This window comes from Ostrinia nubilalis, chromosome 22, assembly GCF_963855985.1.
Source record: "Ostrinia nubilalis chromosome 22, ilOstNubi1.1, whole genome shotgun sequence".
NCBI lineage: Eukaryota > Metazoa > Arthropoda > Insecta > Lepidoptera > Crambidae > Ostrinia > Ostrinia nubilalis.
The window spans coordinates 3,603,653-3,628,244 of NC_087109.1; the positions used below are offsets into that span (position 1 = coordinate 3,603,653).

General features: G+C 37.6%; 3 protein-coding genes across 3 annotated transcripts in view; 1 reads left to right on the forward strand and 2 right to left on the reverse strand.

The window, feature by feature from the left end:
• Positions 1 to 5,001: 5,001 nt before the first annotated feature.
• LOC135082977 (26S proteasome non-ATPase regulatory subunit 9) lies at positions 5,002 to 8,262 on the reverse strand. Its single transcript, XM_063977741.1, has 3 exons — positions 7,801 to 8,262; positions 7,111 to 7,379; positions 5,002 to 6,763 (listed from the first exon to the last, which is right to left on the reverse strand). The coding sequence occupies exons 1-3, from the start codon at positions 8,009 to 8,011 to the stop codon at positions 6,545 to 6,547; spliced, it is 699 nt and encodes a 232-aa protein (XP_063833811.1). The 5' UTR covers positions 8,012 to 8,262; the 3' UTR covers positions 5,002 to 6,544.
• A 2,674-nt stretch (positions 8,263 to 10,936) lies between these two features.
• The window catches only part of LOC135083026 (dystonin), a 282,038-nt gene continuing 268,382 nt past the window's right edge, over positions 10,937 to 24,592 (reverse strand). Inside the window, exons 103-112 of the mRNA XM_063977789.1 lie at positions 24,046 to 24,168; positions 23,268 to 23,385; positions 16,075 to 16,286; positions 15,627 to 15,784; positions 15,440 to 15,546; positions 15,167 to 15,329; positions 14,801 to 14,869; positions 13,920 to 14,276; positions 12,880 to 12,972; positions 10,937 to 12,589 (exon numbers count right to left, since the gene is read on the reverse strand). Of these exons, the coding sequence (XP_063833859.1) occupies positions 12,409 to 12,589; positions 12,880 to 12,972; positions 13,920 to 14,276; positions 14,801 to 14,869; positions 15,167 to 15,329; positions 15,440 to 15,546; positions 15,627 to 15,784; positions 16,075 to 16,286; positions 23,268 to 23,385; positions 24,046 to 24,168 (1,581 nt within the window). The 3' untranslated portion in view covers positions 10,937 to 12,408. The remainder of the gene's footprint in view (positions 12,590 to 12,879; positions 12,973 to 13,919; positions 14,277 to 14,800; positions 14,870 to 15,166; positions 15,330 to 15,439; positions 15,547 to 15,626; positions 15,785 to 16,074; positions 16,287 to 23,267; positions 23,386 to 24,045; positions 24,169 to 24,592) is intronic.
• Positions 17,395 to 20,892, forward strand: LOC135082861 (protein wntless). The gene has a single exon (XM_063977621.1). The coding sequence runs from the start codon at positions 18,600 to 18,602 to the stop codon at positions 20,235 to 20,237; it is 1,638 nt and encodes a 545-aa protein (XP_063833691.1). The 5' UTR covers positions 17,395 to 18,599; the 3' UTR covers positions 20,238 to 20,892.

Here is a 24,592-nt window from a genome sequence, read left to right on the forward strand (position 1 = left end):
CTCAGTTTGCTGAAATACCATGTGGCTTATTGCAATAGTGATAGGGACCCCAGTGACAACAGTGAGATTCGTTAATCGTGGTGGGCTCAATTTTTATGGTGAGCTATTAGATTCACAGCTGCTCGGTATACTGAATCACCATGGAGCGGATCGCGATAGTTATAGGGACCAAAACTGTGCTGGTTTAGAAAACCAAACCAAAGTACTGAAGAGAACCCTCTGAACAGGAATGCTTCTAAAGAAAAATCGAACAAGAGTTCCTCGAACAGTACAAGCATTAATTGCATCCATCGATATTTGAAAGGGGATTTCAAGAGAAACTGCTTGGAGCCATGGAATACCGAAGGAGTAGACAGACCAGTCTCAGGAGACAGGGATGAGGTTCCTCCATGCCTTCTACCCTCGGAGACAGGGATGAGGTTCCTCGATGCCCTCTATTTTCGGAGATGATTTGTTGCCTGCCATAAGTCTGTCGCGGCAGACTTGCCTCTCGGAAGCACGGAACACAGGAGAAGTAGACGGAAAAGTCTCAGGAGACAAAGGGAAAAGCTTGTCGATGCCCTCTACCCTCTGAACTATGGTGGGTTCTACAAGAGTTCCTCGAAAAGTGCAGGCAATGATTGCATCCATCGATAGTTGAAAGGAGATTTCAAGAGAAACTGCTTAGAACCATGGAATACCGGAGGAGTAGACAGACCAGTCTCAGGAGACAAAGGGAAAAGCTTGTTGATGACTATGGTGGGTTCTACTACCAAAACCACGGGGCGGATCGCGTTAGTTATAGGGACCACAGCGACAACAGTGAGATTCGTTAATCTTGGTGGGCTCAAGGTTTATGGTGAGCTATTAGATTCACAGCAGCCCAGTTTGCTGAAAAACCATGGGGCGGATCGCGTTAGTGATAGGGGACCACAGTGGGACTGGTTAAACTTGGTGGGCTCATTTTATGGTGAGCTATTAGACTATCACGGCAGCTCAGTTTGCTGAAATACCATGTGGCTTATTGCAATAGTGATAGGGACCCCAGTGACAACAGTGAGATTCGTTAATCGTGGTGGGCTCAATTTTTATGGTGAGCTATTAGATTCACAGCTGCTCGGTATACTGAATCACCATGGAGCGGATCGCGATAGTTATAGGGACCAAAACTGTGCTGGTTTAGAAAACCAAACCAAAGTACTGAAGAGAACCCTCTGAACAGGAATGCTTCTAAAGAAAAATCGAACAAGAGTTCCTCGAACAGTACAAGCATTAATTGCATCCATCGATATTTGAAAGGGGATTTCAAGAGAAACTGCTTGGAGCCATGGAATACCGAAGGAGTAGACAGACCAGTCTCAGGAGACAGGGATGAGGTTCCTCCATGCCTTCTACCCTCGGAGACAGGGATGAGGTTCCTCGATGCCCTCTATCTTCGGAGATGATTTGTTGCCTGCCATAAGTCTGTCGCGGCAGACTTGCCTCTCGGAAGCACGGAACACAGGAGAAGTAGACGGAAAAGTCTCAGGAGACAAAGGGAAAAGCTTGTCGATGCCCTCTACCCTCTGAACTATGGTGGGTTCTACAAGAGTTCCTCGAAAAGTGCAGGCAATGATTGCATCCATCGATAGTTGAAAGGAGATTTCAAGAGAAACTGCTTAGAACCATGGAATACCGGAGGAGTAGACAGACCAGTCTCAGGAGACAAAGGGAAAAGCTTGTTGATGACTATGGTGGGTTCTACTACCAAAACCACGGGGCGGATCGCGTTAGTTATAGGGACCACAGCGACAACAGTGAGATTCGTTAATCTTGGTGGGCTCAAGCTTTATGGTGAGCTATTAGATTCACAGCAGCCCAGTTTGCTGAAAAACCATGGGGCGGATCGCGTTAGTGATAGGGGACCACAGTGGGACTGGTTAAAATTGGTGGGCTTATTTTATGGTGAGCTATTAGACTATCACGGCAGCTCAGTTTGCTGAAATACCATGTGGCTTATTGCAATAGTGATAGGGACCCCAGTGACAACAGTGAGATTCGTTAATCGTGGTGGGCTCAATTTTTATGGTGAGCTATTAGATTCACAGCTGCTCGGTATACTGAATCACCATGGAGCGGATCGCGATAGTTATAGGGACCAAAACTGTGCTGGTTTAGAAAACCAAACCAAAGTACTGAAGAGAACCCTCTGAACAGGAATGCTTCTAAAAAATCGAAGAAGAATTCGTCGAACAGTGCAAGCATTGATTGCATCCATGGATATTTGAAAGGAGATTTCAAGAGAAACTGCTTAGAACCATGGAATACAAGAGGAATAGACATAGGGATGAGTTTGTCGATGCCCTCTACCCTCAGAGACACCGTAGGTTTTACTGCTATAAAAAATTTGCAGCAGGTCTATCTATTTATTTTTATTTTCTTTGTTATTTTTTTTAACTGACTATTTAAGTATTTTAGCTTTAAGTAGTAATTGAGTAGTTTTTTTTCATTAAGAGAACTCTCCGAACAGGAATGTTTCTAAAGAAAAATCGAACAAGAGTTCCTCGAACAGTGCAGGCATTGATTGCATCCATCTTTAAAAGGGGATTTCAAGAAAAACTGCTTGGAGCCATGGAATACCGGAGGAGTAGACAGACCAGTCTCAGGAGACATAAGAATGAGGTTCCTCGATGCCCTCTATCTTCGGAGATGATTTGTTGCCTGCCATAAGTCTGTCGCGGCAGACTTGCCTCTCGGAAGCACGGAACACAGGAGAAGTAGACGGAAAAGTCTCAGGAGACAAAGGGAAAAGCTTGTCGACGCCCTCTACCCTCTGAACTACGGTGGGTTCTACTACCATAAGCCTGTCGCGGCAGGAGAGCCAAAAAGCAAAAGGCGTCTGCCTTAAACTGTGTTACCATCAGGTTGGCCGCGAAGAGCCCTGTACTTGGACGACAAACAAGGGGGTATCTGCCTAGAAAATCAGAGCAATGAATTGGCAATAATATGAGTGAGACTGGTCTAGATACTTGGGCTCAAGCATTATGGTGAGCTATTAGACTATCACGGCAGCTCAGTTTACTGAAAAACCATGGGGCGGATCGCGATAGTTATAGGGATCCCAGTGACAACAGTGAGATTCGTTAATCTTGGTGGGCTCAAGGTTTATGGTAAACTTCTATCACAGCAGCTCAGTTTGCTGAACAACCATGGGGCGGATTGGTATAGTTATAGGGACCCAGTGACAACAGTGAGATTCGTTAATCTTGGTGGTCTCAAGGTTTATGGTGAGCTATTAGATTTACAGCAGCTCAGTTTGCTGAAAAACCATGGGGCTGATCGCGATAGTGATAGGGAACCACAGTGAGACTGATTTAACATTTGGTGGGCTATTGACGTATCCCGAATGGTGGTTTCAAACTTCAATTCAATTCTTGAATGTGTCTGAAAGACACGTCCCAATGACAAGGCACAGTATCATGGATACTACACGTAGCGATAATACACTTGGAGATACAGGATTGCCTACGCAAAAGATGCAGTTTTAATTTATTTTTATCTATTTTTTTATTTATTATTTAGTTCTTATTTTTTATGTAGTAATTAAGTTTATGATAGTTGTTTTGTTTTTGTTTTTATTTATTTTGAGTTATATTAGTAATAAAACTTATGCAAAGCGAAAAGCAAAAATACAGAATAGTTTAAGCAAATGTTCGTTTGGAATTCCTCGCTCCTTCCTTAATATTTTGTGTTCGGTTAAATAATGTCAGAGTTCACTAAAATGCGTCTACGCAACTTTTTGACGTAAAATGTACATAATTATTATCAAGATGTAAACTGACAAGGATGGACAGGACGGAACCAAGAGTGAATCGTCGGAAAAACAAAACACAGGAGGAGCAGGCTAAGACACAGCCAACCTTCCCGATTGTCACAAGCTATAAGTATAGCTTGTGACAGAAGCATCTGTCAGGGTCATCCTAGTTAAACAGGAGTTGCAGTAAAGAGATTGTTGCAGTGAAAGTTGACGCCTCGTCAGTAGAATTGCTTCCCAGTCAGGATTAATTACTTAACGGGACTATTCCCACCTCTCGTTCCCACCACTGCAACTCCTGTGTAGCCAGGATCTACAGCTTGACCGCCACAAAAAACCCAACCAATGAAGGTCAAGTTTGTCCCGGGGAGGATTAATTACTTACTTGCACCTAGTACAAAATAGAATGGCCTAGACCCACGTAGTACTAGGTACTAGGACTAGGACCTTCAAACAAAGTCAATATTGAGACTGACACCAGTTGTCCATTCTGGCTGCAATACAAGTTGCAACGGTGCGACAGAAAATTGACGCCTACGACAGAAAAACCGTGCCGTACCATAAAATAATAGCATAGCCCCGCGAAGTACTAGGACCACCAAACAGAGTCATTAATATTGAGACTGACACCAGCTGCTGTCTATTGTGGCCTTCTTTCGCCATATCTAGACCCATCAAACATCAAAGACGATTAAAGACTTACCAAAAATTTGTGTAACTATAATAGTGGAAGAAAATTCATTGTGTTACGAGTGGGTTCACAACAATAGACCAGCGGCGGCGGTGTTCGAACCAGCGTTCCTCGGATCTTAAGTCGGCCAATAAGATACTTTAACCGTTAATCCTAAACTTCCTGATCATTTGACTGGATAGCTCGGCTTCAAGTTTGCCTACACAAAGATACTCGATCAATTGCCTGCGCAAAACGATGTGTTGGTTAAATTATTACCTGAGAGGAGTAAAGACAACAGAGGGTGGGTATCGAACCCCTAAACGCATTGTTTAAATTGCTGTTTTCGATATCGGTCGAATTAATTAAACAAGGCAGCTTACTTAGTTATAAGTAAGAATATAGTATAAATCAATTACTGTTGAAATGTAAAGAACGACTAAATAACATTGATCATTTCAAATTCGGACCACTGTGCACTGTGAATGTGACTGATAGGTGAATGCTGTATTATGTTTTAGCTAACCCACACCTTATAAAGTAAAAGAAAAAATATAAAAATTGTGGCATATTATGTATTGTATTAGTGTGTAAGTTACAGTTAGGTATATTATTTAAAATGTAATTATTAATTAGGATAAGTATAAAACATTAGGTTAGAATAGAAATAAGTTATAATAAAATATTCTATCTACTCCCAAGTTTTCAAATTTTATAGTCGCGAGAAAGACTGTAATTTTAGTAATTTATAACTAGTAATTTAATTACATACAAAATACTTTGTAATTTTGTAGTTTAAGTTTAAATATGAATAAAAATAACTTAATAAACGAGTTTTGATACAAATGGCAAAGTTGTTTCATTCCAAATAGGTAATTGAGATGTAATACTAAGAAAAATTAATTATAAGTGTTTAACTCAATTTCTATACTTTATATGATAGCTTTCAATCTGGGTACTATTAGAGTAGGCGCACACCGTTGATTTTTAGTTGATCGATAGTTGTGCCCGATTTCAAATTGTATGAAGAATCGGCCAAATCGTATCGGCGTAGTGTGCGCACTCCCATACATGCCCATACTGATCAACTTGCCCGACTAAACTATCGGCCAACGAAAAATCAACGGTGTGCGCCTACTCTTATAAAGATAGACGGAAGCACAACAAGCCCTGTGGCGTCATAGATACTTGTAATAGTTTATAGATACTGAATTAAACAGTAGGGTAGCTGACACCAATCAATTAACGCATTTTAATGAGCTACTTAATCGCGATTCTACCGTAGGTTATGTATGCAAAGACGAAGAAAGTCTTTTTTGTTACTTCAAAGATACAAAATAATTTATAATTGGGTTTCAGAGTTGAAATTGTGTTATTTTAGAAAAGTTGTGCCTTGAAATTATAAATGAATGGTGCCAACTATCCAATTAGAAGTTTAGTTATATGTTTTAATAATTATTATTTTATTACAGCATTATCACTAACACCAAAAGGTACTTATGATTAAAAAAATTGAGTACACTTTTCCCCACTAAAGTAGTATTAGTTTGTAATTAATAAAACAGTTAACAATACCTTAATTAGTCAAGCACGTCATGTGCTTTTGTGAGTACCTACATACCAGTACACTGGACTAAACATCAGTCTCTCTCTTTCCTTTATTATTAAACGGAAAGAGAACTACTTAATTAGTCACGAACTTGTTGAAATTCCTTAGAAATATTTAACTAATTTAAACGGTAATTTATTATGAACGAAGAAGCTCTACTTTAATTACTGTAATATTGAAAATGTTAGCTATAAAGTTTCGTAGGCATATATCATTGAAGCTAAAGATATTGTTAGTTTAGAGATACTTGAATTCTGCGTCCACTCTTTGGATTGAGATTAGCTAAGAAGTTTAAAAATTTTTGATTACTGAGTAAAAAAGTGCACAACACGCATTGGACTCAATATTTCAATTCAATATTGAGATGAATCACAAAATTGCTACAATATCTTGATGCTAATATAACCAATGTGTGGACACAGTTATACAATCGAGTCTGTTATTTAAAATTAAATTAAATCCCTTACAATAAAAGTTGACAACCTTCTAGCGCTTAAGTGTTACGCCTGCGTATATGGCAGCCGAGCAGTCCTGGCCTGGACCACTGTCTCGGGACAAGATCTATGTCTAGTATCTGCTGTCCCCGCCGGATCTGCACGTGTATATTCTGTCCCACGGAATGGGTGACCAGGTGGGACACTTGAAGTATGTCAGCATAGTTGTCACTGTTGATCGAACCGAATTGCAGTATCTCATCGTGTTCACAGAGACCCTGAAAAAATTTGTTTGTCACTTGGAAATCTACACTCATAGGTACCATCGAAGTCGTACCCTCCTATTTCAGCAACAAAATAACACATAGATGGGGAATGAAAATCCTCTGTTTGGTCCTAAGGTTAACTGGAGGAGAATGCTGAATGGCATTAAGTTCGACTGTGATTTATGTGCATTAAGTTTTAAAGAAATAAATTCTCAAAACTACCCACATTATTTAATATCAAATTAAGTAGGTAGAATCTTTAAACTTGTGATACGAACATTAATTTGTGCTTATTGAATTCACTTTAACAATATTGACATTGTGAATGAATAAACTATTAAATAAACAACAAAACTTACCGCTACATAAGCAGGTGAACCGTCTTGTACTTCACCCACGACCGCGAAGCAAGCGTCATCCAAATTACTATCGCCATTCCTGTGGCCGTTGCCATGACCGTTGGTATAGCCATTACTGTGCCCATTGGAGTGACCGTTGGTGTACGGAGCGCTCGATGATGGTGCGACCACGGATGGACCTTCTCCGTTGGGACCGACATAGTCGGAATGCACCTCCGCTAAGCCTTGCTCAATTCTCCTCATTATGGATTTGTGGTCATTTTGCAAGCCTGAAAGTTTAAGAAATATTATTTATTTATTTATTATTAACCATTACTGTGCACCAAATAATTGCTGATATTGGGCGGAACAAAAGTAACTATTGCAAAAGTTAATTGACCTAAAATTTATTTACCCTCTATTCTTAATAGTAACAAAAATCTTGCAAATTCTTCTAAATAAATCAAGTAAGGAAATAATAAAGTCATTGATTGAAATTGATATACACTAAAGAATGATAAAATTAGAAAAATACGCATTTCATAAAGTTTTTGAACAAGTAAAATATTGTTCAATAACCCTGCCACAGTCTGCTAAAAATAAATAAAATTAATATTTTGATTAATAATCCAAAATTGAGGAAAGCATATGGATAGGCTGTTGAATCGTGATCAGCAATAAAATAATTGAAAAGTTTTAAAAAATGCTTACAGATGATCCGATGTCTTGCGTGTCGGACTTTGTAGACGTCTACGTCCGCTCTGGGGAAGCCGTCTGCGTCCACTAAAGGATCCGACATACCCACATTATTGCTTGCTAGGACCGCCGTCTGTTCTCGAATCTCAGTCTCTATTCGATCCTTATCTTCCATAAGTTTTATAACGCGATCCCTTGCCGGACCATTCATTGAGTATCCAACCATTGTGAACGCTTTTCAAATAATCCACAAAACTTCAATTTATCAGCCTATTTTTAATTATTTTTAACGGTTTTTATAGCTTTTTAAAACTCCCTTTTTTAATTATAAGGTAAATTAATAAATTTTGAACAACAAAACAATTACACGCACTTTTTTTGTGCGTTGCGTTCCGAAATTAGTCAAAATTGATTTTTCCGGTGGCCGATTGCGAGATCAACGTGAGCGCGAAAACGTACGTGAGCACACGACAACGTGAGTCTGTGCCCGTGACCGGTGACTTCACTTCTGCACTTTTATGGCGATCTACTCTGCAAGCTGCAAGACTTGTAATATCTAGGGATATTCCGATACTAATAAATACGAGTAGGTACTCGATACTTTTGATTCGATACCAAGTATTTATTGTATCGAATCAATTTTGCGATACATAATCGGTATCGAAACAAAAATACTTGGTATCGAATCGAATCAGCAAAACAACCGAAAACAATAAAAAAAACCGAGAACGCATCATACAGAACTGAGAGAGCAAAAACAGTCAGCTATAGTTGACCCACGCTGAACTGTCCCACCAAACTCAATGACAGGGGGGCGCTACCATCGTTCAACTATATGGTTTCCAACATGGCAAAAATCTGAACAGCGATCCGGTATTGACGGTGGCGCCCCACTGTCAATGTCATCGACAGGACAGTCCAGTATTTTGGAACTATAATCAGCTTTAATCGGTTACCGAGTTACCGGCATTCGTCGCGTGGCGGCGTGAGTGACGCGTTGTCTCGCCCTGGGCCAGCCGAATTCGTCCGACTTCAGCCGAGCCCGAGCCGAAAGCGAGAGAAGGAGACCCCGCACCCGACCGCAAATCATCTCGCCATTCCGCCATTGTGAAAGTGTTAAGTGATTGTTTACAAGTAATTTTATTAATTGTAATCATCAAATTCATCGGTTTATTCCAATGTTATCATGGCACCACCAAAATTACCCTCAAAATAATAAAACAAAATAAAAGTTCCAAAAAGTATCGATATCAGTAAGTATCGATACTTTAGGAGTACTTATTTAAGTAGTATCGAAAAAAGATTTGAGTATTATCGAAATGAGTAGGTATCGATACTTAGGTGGTATCGGAACATCCCTAGTAATATCTAAATAAAATAGCTGTCCTCTTGCCAATTTCCATTGAAGTGAATGAGACGGGCAGAGCTGAAACGTTTTCGTCCAATGTATGAAGTAGCCCCCCCATTGCCATCTCGAATCTTGTTTTGTGTAGTTGCATTGCACACGAGGATATTGATCCCGTTTTCCTGCAGTATAGCTTCAGTGTGTGTCTGTGTAAATAAATACCAATTATTATTTTTATCAATGTAGATGAAAGTTTAGTTTGTACAGGAAGCTATATTTTGAATAATTTAGCAACAGAGGCTATAGTGATCTAAAATAATGAAACATACAATAAAAATATTTCAAAACGCGCGCCGTAACATTATTGTTAAAATGTATGTCGGTGTAGTTTCATCGACACACAGCAGACAGAGCACGTTTCGGAACAAAGCGTCTGCAGGTAAAAAAAAAAAAGCAATCTCGTTTGACACCATGAAGCTAAAGATAAAAATGGAGGGCAGAGTTGGAACAAAAACTTGAGTCAAATACCTACTTATATCTATCTCGCTCTCTGCGGCCCTACCTCTCTTTTTAGTGTGAACTGTAGTATTGCTATCTTCTGATTTAAATCTCCTTGTAAATTCTCCGAAATAGCCAATTCACTAACCAAATCAGAAGTTAAACAAATAAATAATTAATATTTGAAACTAAGATTACCTAATTAAATAAAAAATCACAAAATTGTCGGCCATTTAGGCTTAATGTGTTGGCGAATCAGGGAATTACAATCCCAATTCCTGGGTAATCGGTACCATGTGGCAACATCGGCCCAATCCGGCCCATCATGGCGGTTGTTTACTATTTTGTTTAATAAGCAGTTAATTTCGTTTGAGATTGTTTACAGGAAATAATCATTGTTTTATCACAAGAATTGGTGCAAAAATTTGTAGTGCGTGGTTGCGGTAGTACGTGGTGTCCTGGAAGTGACATAAGATTCCACGCGTAAGTGTTTATTTCGTGATTTCCGACATTGGATCATTGTAAACATTTTTCACATTTTTTACAGTAATTTCTTCCTAAAACGTTTTACCAGTAATTACACTTATCATTTTTAATGATACCCATGTCAAGAAATAAAGATTTTACATTGGTTTCATTGAATTTGAGCAATTTTATATTTTTTGTTTATTTAGAAAGAGCGAGTCTGCCCACAGAGAGCGAGATAGTGATACTTAGTTTGTGCTTCAAGTAGGTATTCGGAGTGTGGCCTCCATTTTTATCTGTAGCTTCATGTTTGACACACAGATATGGATTAGAGCGTTTGACAGCACAGATAAGGATTTGACAAGTCAGAAATTATTTGACGTTTTACCAGAGTTGCCATGTTATAAAAATAATGCGACCATCGCGTTATTTTACAGAAATAACGTTATTTTAAGTTGATTTATTTTGCAACGAAAATGTATAGTTTGATGTGCTTTTCATTCAATACTATGTATATTGTTAATAACTATGGTTAATAATGATGATTTTTCTAAATTGTTTTCGTTTCAATTTGAATGTTTCGGCTTATTTAAAAAAAACAATAATTTTATTTTATATCTGAAAATCTAAGACTGTTTGTAAATAATTAAAGCTGAGGTAGAAAATAAATAAAATTAATCAGTCTGAAAGAGAGTTTCAATCGGAAATGTTTTAATGTTTTATTCAGACTAAGCAGAAAGAATACCAGTTGCCTAACGTAATAATAATATGCAAAATTATGTAGAAACCATAAGCAATACCTATAAAAGGATGGGAAATATTTCATTATAATGAAACAAGAAATTATTTGTTATTGTTTATTTTATATTTTGAAATCAATAATGAGATTTTAAAACTGTAGGTCTCAGAATCATTATTTTATACAAAAATTGCAAGCTTTTATTAAATCTGCCTCGATTTTATATAATATAACAAATACAACAATGATTTAAATAAAAATGACCAGATTAATAGTTTTATATCTCTAATAATAAGCTTAAGAGTCAGATTTATAATAAAAATTAACAAATAAGTGTGAGTGTTGGTTAACATTTTTATACGAAGGTTACATTTTAAAGCATTTTATTTCATATCAAAAGTATTCCTAGAAAAATTAAGTAAATGTCTTTTGCGACAAAGTGTACTTTGTTAAATTACTAAAACCAACGTCGTATGTAGAATTTAAACTGAGCAGATATTATCTGGTGAAAGGCGAACACATCTAGCAACTCTGGCGACAGTCGCAGACATGAAACTCCAAACACCACCCAAAACATTTGTATCACCATCATCATAACAAAGATATTGTGCAATTATCAACATATAAATAAATCACATACATAAATGTACAGAGTGGATGATAACTATCAATATACCATTCCAAAAAAATAATATTGAACACCGAAGAATCGATAATGATAGAGACATGATTGTGCATTACGAAAGAAAACATTTAAATAATTCTATTATCACCTTATTTAGATTCCGAGTAACAGCTTTCTGCCTTCCTACCAAATGCACAATCTGGCGTTATTACACATTGGCTTCGGATAGCGAAAAGCGGTGACACGCAATCACCTACTTTCAAATAGTTCGATAACAAAATGGTCCCTAAAGGAAAAATAATTACAAAAAAGATTACAAAATCACACTTTTCATTTGTCTCTGTAGAGAGACATAATACGTATATTATCATACAAAACATACGCTAACAATTATGGCAACGTTGACAATAAATAAGAAAAATGAATAACATTCACATTGACACACTGGATCCTTAATCCACCCATGGTTCTGAACGTAAAGGGGAAATACTGACAGCACAAAATAAATAAAATAAGTCCAACGTGCACAAAATTGCACGGATCATAGAAAAAAATAAGTATACAAGGCAACAAGTGCAGACTTTATGTTTTACTACTACCATCTATTGTTTCCCTTAACTAAAAAGCCACATTCGCAAATTCGTTTTTTTTTTAAGCTTGGCTTAATTCGCGAATTGGTTAATTCAGGTTAGTAATATATTATAATATGGTCACTTGCCTCTATGGTTATGCGAGCCGCATTGATGGAAAACTTTGAATAATTCAGTAAAAGGTGGGTAGGCATTTACAAAGATTATTAAGATTACAAAGCAAAAGAAATTTTGATTAAGTATTTATAAGAACTCAAAGGTATCAAGACGACTCGCATTACATAGTCATGATTAATTGATATCTCAGATCGAAATGTTAGATTTTTGTCATATTTCGGATCTGTGACGGCATTATATTCGTTTATAGTCGGAATGGTTCGCGTTTCTCCGTGGTTCGTGTAGTTGAGGGAGTGCCGCGTCGTGAGCCGGGCGTCGAGGGCGCTCCGTTGTCAGACGCATCGGATGGTTTCCGCAGCAGCCGCGACACTGCCGTCTGCTGACCAGACCGCACTGGCGTCGTGCTGCCTGATGGCGTCCTTTGCCTGTTACACAATAACACATTAATAACCCTTCTAGACGGTACTCGATCATGCATCAAGCATTACAAAACAAAACAACTCCAAATCCCACTCAACTGCTTAATGTATTCATTTTAAAACAACAGTACAAGTAAACTAAATAAAGCCAACGATAAACGTAACGCACAAAAAGTATTAAAATTTGCAGTCTACAAAACGAAAGATGCACATCAAATAACTACTTAAACTGAACAATGCAGAACAAAATACGAAAACTAAAAAGAAGCGAACACTACGAAGTTTAGTATTATTACCTATTCGTGTTACTGTTAGTATGGTGGTCCTTAAGAACGGGAATCCGACTCCTGCCGGGCGTTTGTCCCTCGGTGGAGGCAAACGACCCGCTTCTACGATGAGTTAGCGAGCACACAAGACAACAGACACAAATTAGTAAACAGATAGAAGAAGTATGTTAGATTGTAATGTTACTGCACATGCTAGGTGACTAATTGTAGAATAACTAATCGTCTCTAGTTTCTCAAATGGTAACCAAATTGATCGCGGGATATTTCTCGTGACAATCTCTAAGTTCGACACAGCAACTGACACAAGATTAACAGTCCCAAAAAATGATCAACATTGAGAAAACTGTAAGTAGTAAGGTTCTCAAAATATAAAATAATTACTTACTAAATATCTAGGTATTATTTAGAGTGCTTTTAGGAGTGCAAGAATAAAAATTTATGTGCATGTGCATTAACATAACAATAGAAACAGAAACGAAGAATAGAAGCATAATATACAGTTCTTAATAAGATTTATATAATGTAAATATTACAAAAATATAGAAAACAAGAATGATTTCAGTAATTAAAATTTGATGAGTTCAGGAATTAAAATTAATAAATTTGACTTATAAAATGTATTAAAGTTACTTAAATATTAGTATTTTACAAGCAATGATGCATGTACTTTTTAAGTTCGCATGGTGGGTGAAATGCGCGATGAAAATATTATGTTAGTTTTAAGCATTATAAGCCGATTCCAATTTTTACACTCTGCCGAAGCGTTACGCAATTTAACATGATGCATTAAATGCATTATAATATGTATATTATTTACTTTATAGCCGTCTCGACAATGCTTGCATGTGATGATGATTTAACAATGAATAAAGAGTTTGTAACAGTGATGATAACAAACAAGATGATGTTGGGAGGGAATGAATTTGATGACTGATGTAACTGTATTCTAAGAGTGGATGAGTAGTAACTACCTATAACAGTCAAACAAATTAAAAAATTCAAGGAGCATCAATCAAAATAATCGAAGCTAGCATTCTACAAGCTTGTACCCTTTGGCATCTCGCTGGGTCGGCTTAGACGCTTCACCGCTTGACTCGCTTATATTACTCTCATATTCATTGTCGCTCGTCATTCCCGATATGCTGAACAGAGAAGAGTCGTCTTCTGGACTTCTTTGCTCGGATTTCCTTGAAGGATCTAAGGACGTGGGACTTGGTTCTTGGGAAGTTTCCCTGGAATGGGACTTCCGGGACTTTTTCATACGTCTCTCGACGGAAGGAGTTCTCTGGGAATGTCCAATGTATACAGGAATCTTTGTGGAACCTTGAGTTTGGAATGCAGGATGGGTGTGTGATAATGACTTGGGATGTTCAGATGCCACAGAAGATGGCTGGGAATGTGTCGAGCTATTGTATGTATCCGTTCGTAACCGATGCATGCGGGGGAAGGAGAAAAAAATAATATATTTAGTTATAAAATATTTTTTCTTGTATAATGTTAGTAAATTCACACTTGATAAGCTATGTATTAGTCCTAACTACATTTGACATGCTGTCGATCTATATCCTCAGTACCCTGTCAAGATAAGTTTTCCACCACCTCATGGTTGACGTCGTAATGCATACTGACAAACGTGTATCCACAAACGGTGCGAGACTGAAATGCGTACCCAGACGTCACTACGTAAACCCTATATTCCCCAACGAAGAAGCGACGTGACGTGCTTTTCCCATATTGTTTTTCTTAGACAAACACAGCTTGAACTTTTTTAGATCGTCAATTCCAGTAACAGTGCTTAAATTATTGTCAAATCAGGAACAAAATGTATAAGTTTTTAAGTGAACAAGTTTTTCAGTTATGGTTCTAAAGAAGTTCCAGTTGTGTAAAGGGCATGGCAAACCACTCATGTTCAAACTGTCAGCTTGTGTACCTCACTAACGCCGGCACCGGGGACAGTGTCGGTATACTGGATGTGCGGTACATCGCGCCGCTAGGATACCTGTCCGTGTGCATCAGTGGACCAGTTTTAGATACATCATTATTACAAAACATAGCTCATAGATTTCTTCAGCATTAAACTTATCTAATTGATCATCAACTGTTATTTCAATAATTTTAGTTTCACAACTTTTTTCCAAGTTTGATCCCAGTTGCCATTAATAATAGCTTGGTGAACTGAGTTAATATTGTCAATAATTGATAATAAAGCTTAGAGAATAGATGCTGATTTTATATCCGCAACCTATTTTCTGTCACCAGTTGTATATTTTGTTAAGTTAAAGAAACGTTAATTTACCTTCCACTGGCTGGTGTCAAGAAGCCTGTCGGTGTTCGTGGCCGTGACCCGCCGTTGGGCGTGGCCACTCCGAGCTTGCTTGCCGTCGCAGCCGCGCGAGCTACAGACGCTCGGGTATTCGTCACCTTTCTCATAGGTATACGCGACGGTGTGGAGACATCATCTATTTATCAAAAATAATTGATGTTATAAGTTTATTCATTTATACACTATGTTATGCCGTTTCTGTGTTTTCTGGGGGTTAAAATTATACAGATAAGTATAAGTCCTTACCTGTACTATCCAATGAGAGGTTCGATCCATGCCTTGACGGCGGTTTTGAACCTGCTCTTGAACCCGGTCGTGATCCGGGTCTCGATCCACCTGGCGTGAGAGTCGACCTAAACAAAGCAAGAAATTAAGTAACTTTATTTTATTTTACCCACTTTTAAGCTTGTTTTGTTATTATTATGCATCTTACCGAGGTACACTTGGTTTCCTATATCTAGTACCGAGTCCGCTAGCCGCTTCGTTGTCGCTGAGAGAGTCTGGCGTCCCAGCGCTGAGGGACGACCTGGATGCTCGTCCCGGAGCTCCTCCAGCGGACATCGGCACCGACCGAGCTGTGCGTTCTCTCACCTGCACGTATATTGTGTGGTTAAAGAAACTAATAGACATAACCTTATCATGATCAAAACATATACAAAACATAGCACTCGTCAAACTGTACGTATAATAATAATATTTCATAGTGTATAATAAAGCATGCTATACTAAATTATGGACTTGACATTTCGATAGCTAATTTACTCAAACATTAACAAATGGACTAACACAATGGACAAACAAAATGAGCTGCTGACAACTGACTCAGATCAAATGGTGCAATCAACCGCGACACTATCACTCATAGCCTAATTAGCAGTTACCCAGTGATATCCAGGAGACGGCTGGTATCCGTGGTGATGCGTATAATGATGGGCCCCCGGCGTCGTCGAACCTTGAGATCTTGAGTGGCCATATATGAACGCCTGCTTAGTGCCATGTGTCGAACCGACGTGGAGAGGGTACGAGCACGGGAGCTCTTCTCGTTGCCTTAGAGCCTCAAATATAGGCTTCAGCTGCGCCATAAACTCCTCGGCTAAACGTACCAATACAAAACCAGGGAACTCATTAAGGGGAAGGTACACCGTTACAAAAAAGGTTTTTGCCTTCATAGTGCCAATCTTTTTGCCGGAACGCGTACGCTTTACACTGTTACTGACGGTTTACGATTAGTCCACACGTTTAGTCGACGGCCGCGCGGTTTGCGAAATGCGGGTATGATGGGATTCTAGCGGGAAGGATAAACGAAATACTTTACCAACAAAATTCCAATGCGCTGACGTGCCACCTCTCCAATGCAGTGGATCCAATGAGTAGGTACACTAACAAACAACACCAATGCACTACAACGAGCCTGTGCATCAATGCATAGCTTGAACACACTAATGCAATACGACCAAATGCTACGAGCTCAACACATGCTGTACTCACGACAAGCACCTTGCATATGGATAACCAGATCCATGTGCAGGATGCAAGAGAAAAAGCGGAAAAAAAAATGGTTCCCAAACCGATTGCTCCCTCCAACAACTACTGTGCGCTTTATGTGGTACTGTGCGAAATTATAAGTAAGTTCTAAAACCTGTAGAGAGAAACGTATTAAGTAAACACTTTGGCAGCTTGTAGCTCCTTACCTTTGTGATTGGTCCAGTAGACGGAGGCGTGTTTGTATTAGAGCGGGGCGTACGCGGTCTGAACGCTGCCATACTCTGTGACACTCCATCGGCCAGTATGAATTGTTCTCGCAGTTCGATGTTGGTGCGTCCCTTGGCTGCATGCGGCGTCCAATTTGCGGTCCACAAACGGAATGGAATAGGGAGGGAGAAAAGAAAACCGTATGGTAACGGGACGGATGGAAAATAACACCAAAGTGTTAAATAAAAGGGACAGCGTGCAGTGGTAGTGAGGAAAAGAAAAAAAACAACAAACAAAATCAGAACATGTCAAACATAAAACAAACAAACGCATCATAAAAATAAAAGTCGGATGTTTTGTATTGTGTGCAGTTAGGAGTAGGAATTATAAAATATCATTAGATTAACTCTCACCAAATTACTAAATGGCAATCAATATAAATCAAGAGCAAGATAAGACTTTCAACATTATTAATAAAAAAAAAATCATGAGTAGTTAATAATTGTTTGTATAAAGTAGTAATATTGTAATAAAGTTATTGTAATAACGACTAGATCACATTTTATTTAGTATTTCTAATTCATGGATCCTATTAATCACGTATTTGTAATTAATAGTAACATTGGATAATGATTTGAATATTTACACTGAAGTTATGAAATATCAATAATATCTTGCACTTGCTCTATATTTAAGTATTAGTAAATATCTACCAAATAAAAATAAACGTTATAAAATATGTATGTAGGTACAATAAATGCAAATAAATTTTAAATAATCAACATGCTATATCTAAAGCAACTTATTTTATAACGTATAATTTAATATTTATATACCCCAGGCAAGTTGCCAGTTAATTCTATTTAGTAATAAACGAAACTACAAAAGCATTTTACACATTTGATGGTTGAACTTAGTGAAGCTACTAACTACTATAAAGCACCAAACGTCTAAAACGAATAGTTAAAAGAGCAAATTATTTTTAACATTGCAGAAAACAAAAATTAAGCCACACCATCTAATTGAGTCCTGAATTGGAACCAAATTTGGAATAAATTTTGTGATTATAAGGCTTTTGTAATAATGTGAAAAAAGTATGTTGCATAATAAAAAAGTTGGTTCCAAAATCAGGATTAAAAGTCTTACCGAGCGGGCAACAAGCTTCATGCTGCTCCGGCTTGCTCGGATCAGGCAGCGGTAGCACTAATGATACTACTTTTATAAAGGGGATTGTATAGGGATTCAACGCAATAAAAATAAAAAACCAAAAGTCATGACATTTGTTGTAAGGGACCACAGGAATTTGGAATGGGCAAAGCGAATACGAATTAGTAAAAATTAGTAGCTATAATCATTCAATGTGGACAAAGTCGATGCTTACTTTAGCTATACGATACTAGCATTCTTGACAAATACGGTAATTTAATACACTAAGTTATGAATAAGGAATGTTTATGAATTGATTCGCGATATTTTGTAGTTATAGTTTATTATTTAAAAGTTTATAAAATGTTTGCATCTAAAATCTAATAACGAAAATTATTAACGCGACGTTAAAATAACGTTATTCTTACGCTGGCAACACAGTTTACTGCGCATGTCAAATCGGAGCGCGTCTGAAAAACAAAGAACAATGGACTCGTAATTTTACCGATTTTGTGCGTGCTAATTTATTTCAATTCAAATGTAAACTTCAAGTTAATGCGGCTACAAAATGACTGGAACAATAATTGAAAACTTGAGTGGGCGTAAACTCGCCGTACTAGTTACATTTTTGCTACTGTGTCAACTAACATGTTTTCTCATCGGCGGATTGGTCGCACCCTTGCCTGCGAACGCTCAAAATATCCTCGGCACCGTATGCAAGGACACGGCGACTATGAAAAACGATACGACAAAGTGGTTCTACAACCGTGGCAAGGGCGCTTGCAAAACGGTTGACCTTGGGGATTTGCACCAAGATCTGTCCGAGACGGACATAGTTTTCGCGTTCCAAATGCCGGTTCCGCGTGAAAACAAGATCCTGGATTATTCGAGGTGGCAGCAAAACCTCATTGGTGTTCTTCAAGTGGATATTAGGTACCATTCTCAGATGGAAGTGCAGCCGCGAAGCGTCGTGACGATTGACGCGCGTCTAGCCTATCGTAACAAAGGCGACCCGGACGACGGGTGGAAACTGTACACTCAGTCGGTCGAAAAGCGACACATGGACTGCGACATTGATAACAAAGCTGAAGAATATTTGTACAACTGTTCTGCAATTCCACTGTTTGAATTAGGCTCACTGTTCCATGACTTCTATCTTTTGAACATCAGGCTCCCAGTGGATACGCCTGACATGAATGCACACATTGGCCACATTCAAGACATGTGGCTGACTGTGATCAACCAAAACGGAGGTTTTACTAAAGTTTGGCTATCATTGAAAACGGTTTTCTTCCCATGTATCATAGCCATTCTAGTTTGGTTCTGGCGGCGCATACATATGTTGGAACGCAAACCTGTTTTGTTGGAAAAGATGCTTCTGAGTTTAGGAATATCATTGTGTCTTCTCAACATGCCTTTAGAATATTTCACATTGCATTTTGATTTGCCATTTATGTTGTTACTGGGAGATATAAGACAGGGCATATTCTACGCTACACTGTTTTCGTTTTGGCTTGTTTTTGCTGGAGAGCACATGCTGATCCAAGACGCCTCAGCGCAGAGTTCATTGAAGCAGTACTGGCGTCATTTGAGTGCAGTTGCAATGGGTTGCATCTCTCTTTTCATATTTGACATGTGCGAGAGAGGTGTGCAACTACGAAACCCGTTTTATTCCATCTGGGTCACTGATATTGGCACTAATTTGGCTTTGACATTTATAATATTGGCTGGTATATCCACCGGGATCTACTTTCTGTTCTTGTGTTACATGATTTGGCAGGTTTTCATTAATATATCTCAAAAACGTCAGTCACTGCCTACAATGTCTTCTGTGAGGCGTTTACATTATGAGGGAATAATCTACCGTTTTCAATTCCTGATGCTGGCTACTCTGTTATGCGCTGCCCTGACTGTTATTGGCTTCATACTGGGACAAGTTGCTGAAGGCCAATGGAAATGGGACGAGAATATTGAACTGGAATACACCTCAGCATTTTTCACTGGAGTATATGGAATGTGGAATATTTACATTTTTGCTTTGCTTGTGCTGTATGCACCAAGTCACAAACGCTGGCCAGTGGCTGAGAATACTGCTGACACACAGAATTTGAGCGAAGAAATTGAATTTAGCCATACATCTGGCGAAAGAGCTAGCAGTGAGATATCTTCGTTGACATCTTTCATTAGGAAAACTACTGTGGATTAATTTTTAAGCTTTTTTGCCTTTATCACTGTAATCAGTCAATAAATGTAACCTTTTGCGATTAACTTATTTACAATAATTTATTGCTTAGAATGTGTAAGGAAAACATGACAGTATTAATGTAAGCGAACAAACTTTGTATTCAAATATTAGTATGGAAGTGTATCCATGTTAGAATCTTATCTATTTAAGCCTAATGTAGAAAGTAAATAACCATAGATAATAGTTTTTCCTGTGTATTCTTAAAGAATGAGCCAAATTGGTGTAGAAATATTTACAAAACTTGTGCCATGAGTTCAACAACTTTATAATTTCCAGATGGTATGGTGGGAGGTAAAGGAAATTATTAAAATACCTGTCTGACTAATACTCATAACTGGTTTCGCGACCTTGCTCTCCAGTTGATCTGTGCTTCCATCAAATTGTTTTTCGTATAATTTTAGACTGCCTCGATTTTGACTTACTTAAAATTTTCTGTGATAGTTTTTAAAATTGCATTTATTTCAGTATTTTTAGCCTATTGTATTGCCAGCACAACTTTTAGGTGCGTCTATTTAATGCTAAGTTCTATTTTACTAATTGTAGTTTTGTAACTTGTAGCCATATTAAATTTGTACGCGATTAGCTGAATAATGAATAAATTGATTAATTTTAATAATGTTATTTTGTTATTTCATCACACATGTTATAATATCCTTTATAAATATTTATGTTTTTAGTTACAAAGTTAAGGGACGTCACATATTACTATTAATTAAATAGGAATTAGTTCCCTTGTTAAATGTTAACACACAGTTAATTTATTTGTTTCCCGATATGTTTTTGATTGACACTTTGAATATCACCATAAATATCTTAAAATTAAAGGGACTCCCGGCATTTGTTAAAAAATACGAACAAATGTCCGAAAGTCGTAAAAATACATTTTTGACATGATCCCAAGTATTTAAAGCTTTACCTAAATTAATTATTAGTTAGTATAAAAACATTAAACTTTATGGAAATCAAAGCTCTGAAAACTTGGAATCATTGTTATAAAAATAACATTCACATAATAAGAATTGGCAAAATTAAAATAGGTAAGTTGCAAAATTGTACAGGATTGAATTGTGAATGATATTTTTATACACCAAGTTATAATATTTTGACGAGGAGAATAATATGATAAAAAACTAGTGATGCAACGAATAGATACCTACTACTTTTACGAATACGAATATTAAATCTACTATTCGGCGAATACGAATATCATATTCGTCTACATATTCGTAATTATTATTTCACCGAATACGAATATTCGGTAAATGTCTACTATTCGGCGAATACGAATATTCGTATTCGTTGCATCACTTTAAAAAACCTATTAAATATTGATAGACTAGATAGATACTCGTTTCACAGAAAAACAAGCCCATATATTTTTTAACTCAATTTTGTTGTGTTTTGTTTTCTATTTATTAGTTGCATACATAATTTATTCTCCTCGTCTTTTGTTTCTTGATTCTGATTTGAGATACATATTTAGTAAATCATGGAGTAGATGTAGCTAATTATTTTTTTGATTTCTGGTTCTAAGCTTTAAATATTAGCTTCATCTACTGTGTACCTATAGTTTCCATATTTTATTCTCAAGTATTGGGAATTTTTAATCCTCTTATTTAAAAAAATAAAGCAATGTTATTACACCACTTCAACTAGTCAATGCTCTGTCACTTTTCATGAAATGTTCATTTCAATGAAATGAAAAGGGACAAAATATTGTTTTATAAAATGATGCAAACAAGACTATTTTTTTTAAATAAGATTGATATTCCGAATATTTTTTTGTGTAGGAAAAGTGTGCCAAGATGTCTTCTTGTGAGACAGGTACCTACGTATTATAAATAACTAACAAGGAATAAGTAAGTAAATGAAAGAATAATATAGCTTCTTGACTGTAGGTGGGTATTTTGTGCTTTTTTCGCTAACCGTATTAATGTCTGGTAGATTTACATTATAACAAAACCTAAGTACCTACTCATCTATCACATAAATCATAAATTATTAGCCATATAATGATTCTAGTAGGACCATGGGCATCGCATGATCAGGCTTTACACAGCCTTTTTTTTTTTTTTTTTTTTTTTTTTATGTGATAGGAGGCAAACGAGCAGACGGATCACCTGATGGTAAGCAATTGCCGTCGCCCATGTACACCCGCAACATCAGTGAAGTCACAAGTGCGCTGCCAACCTTTTAAATCCCATTCCCCCCCAATTGGGCCTCCGGTATCCTCACTCACTCGGCGAAACGCAGCCTATTTTTAACCGACTTTAACAAAAGGAGGAGGTTCTCAATTCGGTTGGTTTATTTATTTATATTATGTGATCTTGTTATGTATTATTTTCATTAAACTTTTTTTCAATTATACTTAAATCCTATCATCCATCACAATTTTTAAAAAGGGACATCTTGGCACACAGTTCAATAAAGGTACATTCACATTGTTACGAGGCGTGCGTGGGGCATAGGACTTGATGTGTGAGACACTGTGGTGGTTCTTATCGGGGCTTCTGCCACAGATAAAAATCCCATAGTGAAATTAATTGTCAAGTCTACTACGTTGATGGGGATCTGAACACGGAGTCTATTAATTCGTATCGCTTCTAAGGCTTTTGTGGTAAAAGTGTGATACCAGCAGAAGTAAAAAGTTAAAGACAATAATTTAACCATAGAAAAAACAAAGAAGAATATTGCACTATAGTTACTTCTGTACCCAAAAGGGTACGGTTACGGATCTCTTTACGTTCTTATTATATCACCCATGGCCATGTAACAAATACTAGATTAAATCAATCAAAATCAAAAATATTTATTCAGTTTAGACCACAAGTGGCACTTACTGCAATAACTAAAAGAAGTGGATTACAATAATCAAATTATTTCAACAGAATTATTCTGCTCACAATCCGCGCGCTTGCCTCGTATCAATACGAACAAACCGAGTGTGTATGTTTCTGTGTGTGTAGATATAGTTATAGACAAGTGACATACCTCGGCACGGGTCGTTCTTGACCAGGAACTCGTCGAGCGCCACCCAACCGCCTCCGACTCGCACCATGACGGTGGAGCGAAGGATCCTGACCAGTCGCAGCTTTTGGGAGTCTCCGAACTGTTGGGAACGAGATCAGGTCACGGGACTGGTAGTTGTACCCTTGGTCTATTCCACGGGACTAGTGGCTGTACCCTGGGTCTATTCCACGGGACTAGTGGCTGTACCCTGGGTCTATTCCACGGGACTGGTAGCTGTACCGTGGGTCTATTCCACGGGACTGGTAGCTGTACCGTGGGTCTATTCCACGGAAGTGGTAGCTGTACCCTTAGTCTATTCCACGGGACTGGTAGTTGTACCCTGGGTCTATTGTAACTACAGTAGTTTTGTGAATATAGACATTTTGCGTTTTGATATTACGCGCTTAAATCGTCGGGTCAAATACTTAAAATACGTAGTTAATGCTATTGAAATTTTATAATCGATTATTTATTTACTTAGCCAGAATTGAATTAAAAAACACTTTTACATTATTTGCACGCACAATACATTGTATTTCAAAACAGAATACAATAGCAATAGATCAAAAAGGACTGCCATTAGGTAAGTGGGTAAGTTTTCTACGGTTTTCTACTTTCCAGTAAGAACACTTGAGCTTTTAACTTTTCAGCTCCCAGTCCCAGACTTTGTCCATTTTGAAAAAAAAAAAGAATTTTCGAGCTCCCAGTCCCAAACTGGCCATTTCGCCAGAAAAAAAAAGATTGTCTATGGTGTACTTACCCGGTACTTCCCCTCGCCGACCTGGAAGACCCTGAACTTCTGTCTGCAGGTACACAGCATGACCAGACGCTTCACCTCATCGTGGATCTTATCGGCGTCGGTCGGCGGGCCTCGGCGTTCCACCTGGTAAATCAGGGTGAATTGAAATACACTTAAATACATATCACTAATAAAAAGTTACACACTCGTTCAACAGTAGTTTAAAATGACATTTACATAGTAAACTTCACTTTAAACAAGTGTTCAACACGCGTGTATCTTTAGTAAGGGGGCTACGAACTACTTCGAAATTATGCTAAAATTTATTGTGCTAAGGTTCTAGTAAAATTCAAACAATTCCATCTCTTTGGTTGTTATGATAAATTGCTAGTAAGTAGGTATAACAAAATTGCTGAGACTTGAGGAAATCAGTTGTTTGCTAAAGAAATTAAAATAAGACGCTTGATATTGACTGTAAAACACCTATATTTTTATATCAATAAGAACGTAGTGGTTAGATAGCACGTTTAATATTGATATTTCATTAAAATACTACTCTATGTATACA

What these genes read in the sequence shown, in the direction of transcription:
- LOC135082977 (XM_063977741.1), bottom strand. Translation starts at nt 8,011, where the DNA reads ATGGTTGGATACTCAATGAATGGTCCGGCAAGGGATCGCGTTATAAAA. An exon ending in CGCAAGACATCGGATCATCT is followed by an intron (nt 7,380 to 7,800) that starts GTAAGCATTTTT and finishes TTAAACTTTCAG; the next exon opens with GCTTGCAAAATGACCACAAA. An exon ending in GTTCACCTGCTTATGTAGCG is followed by an intron (nt 6,764 to 7,110) that starts GTAAGTTTTGTT and finishes AAATTTTTTCAG; the next exon opens with GGTCTCTGTGAACACGATGA.
- LOC135082861 (XM_063977621.1), top strand. Translation starts at nt 18,600, where the DNA reads ATGACTGGAACAATAATTGAAAACTTGAGTGGGCGTAAACTCGCCGTA.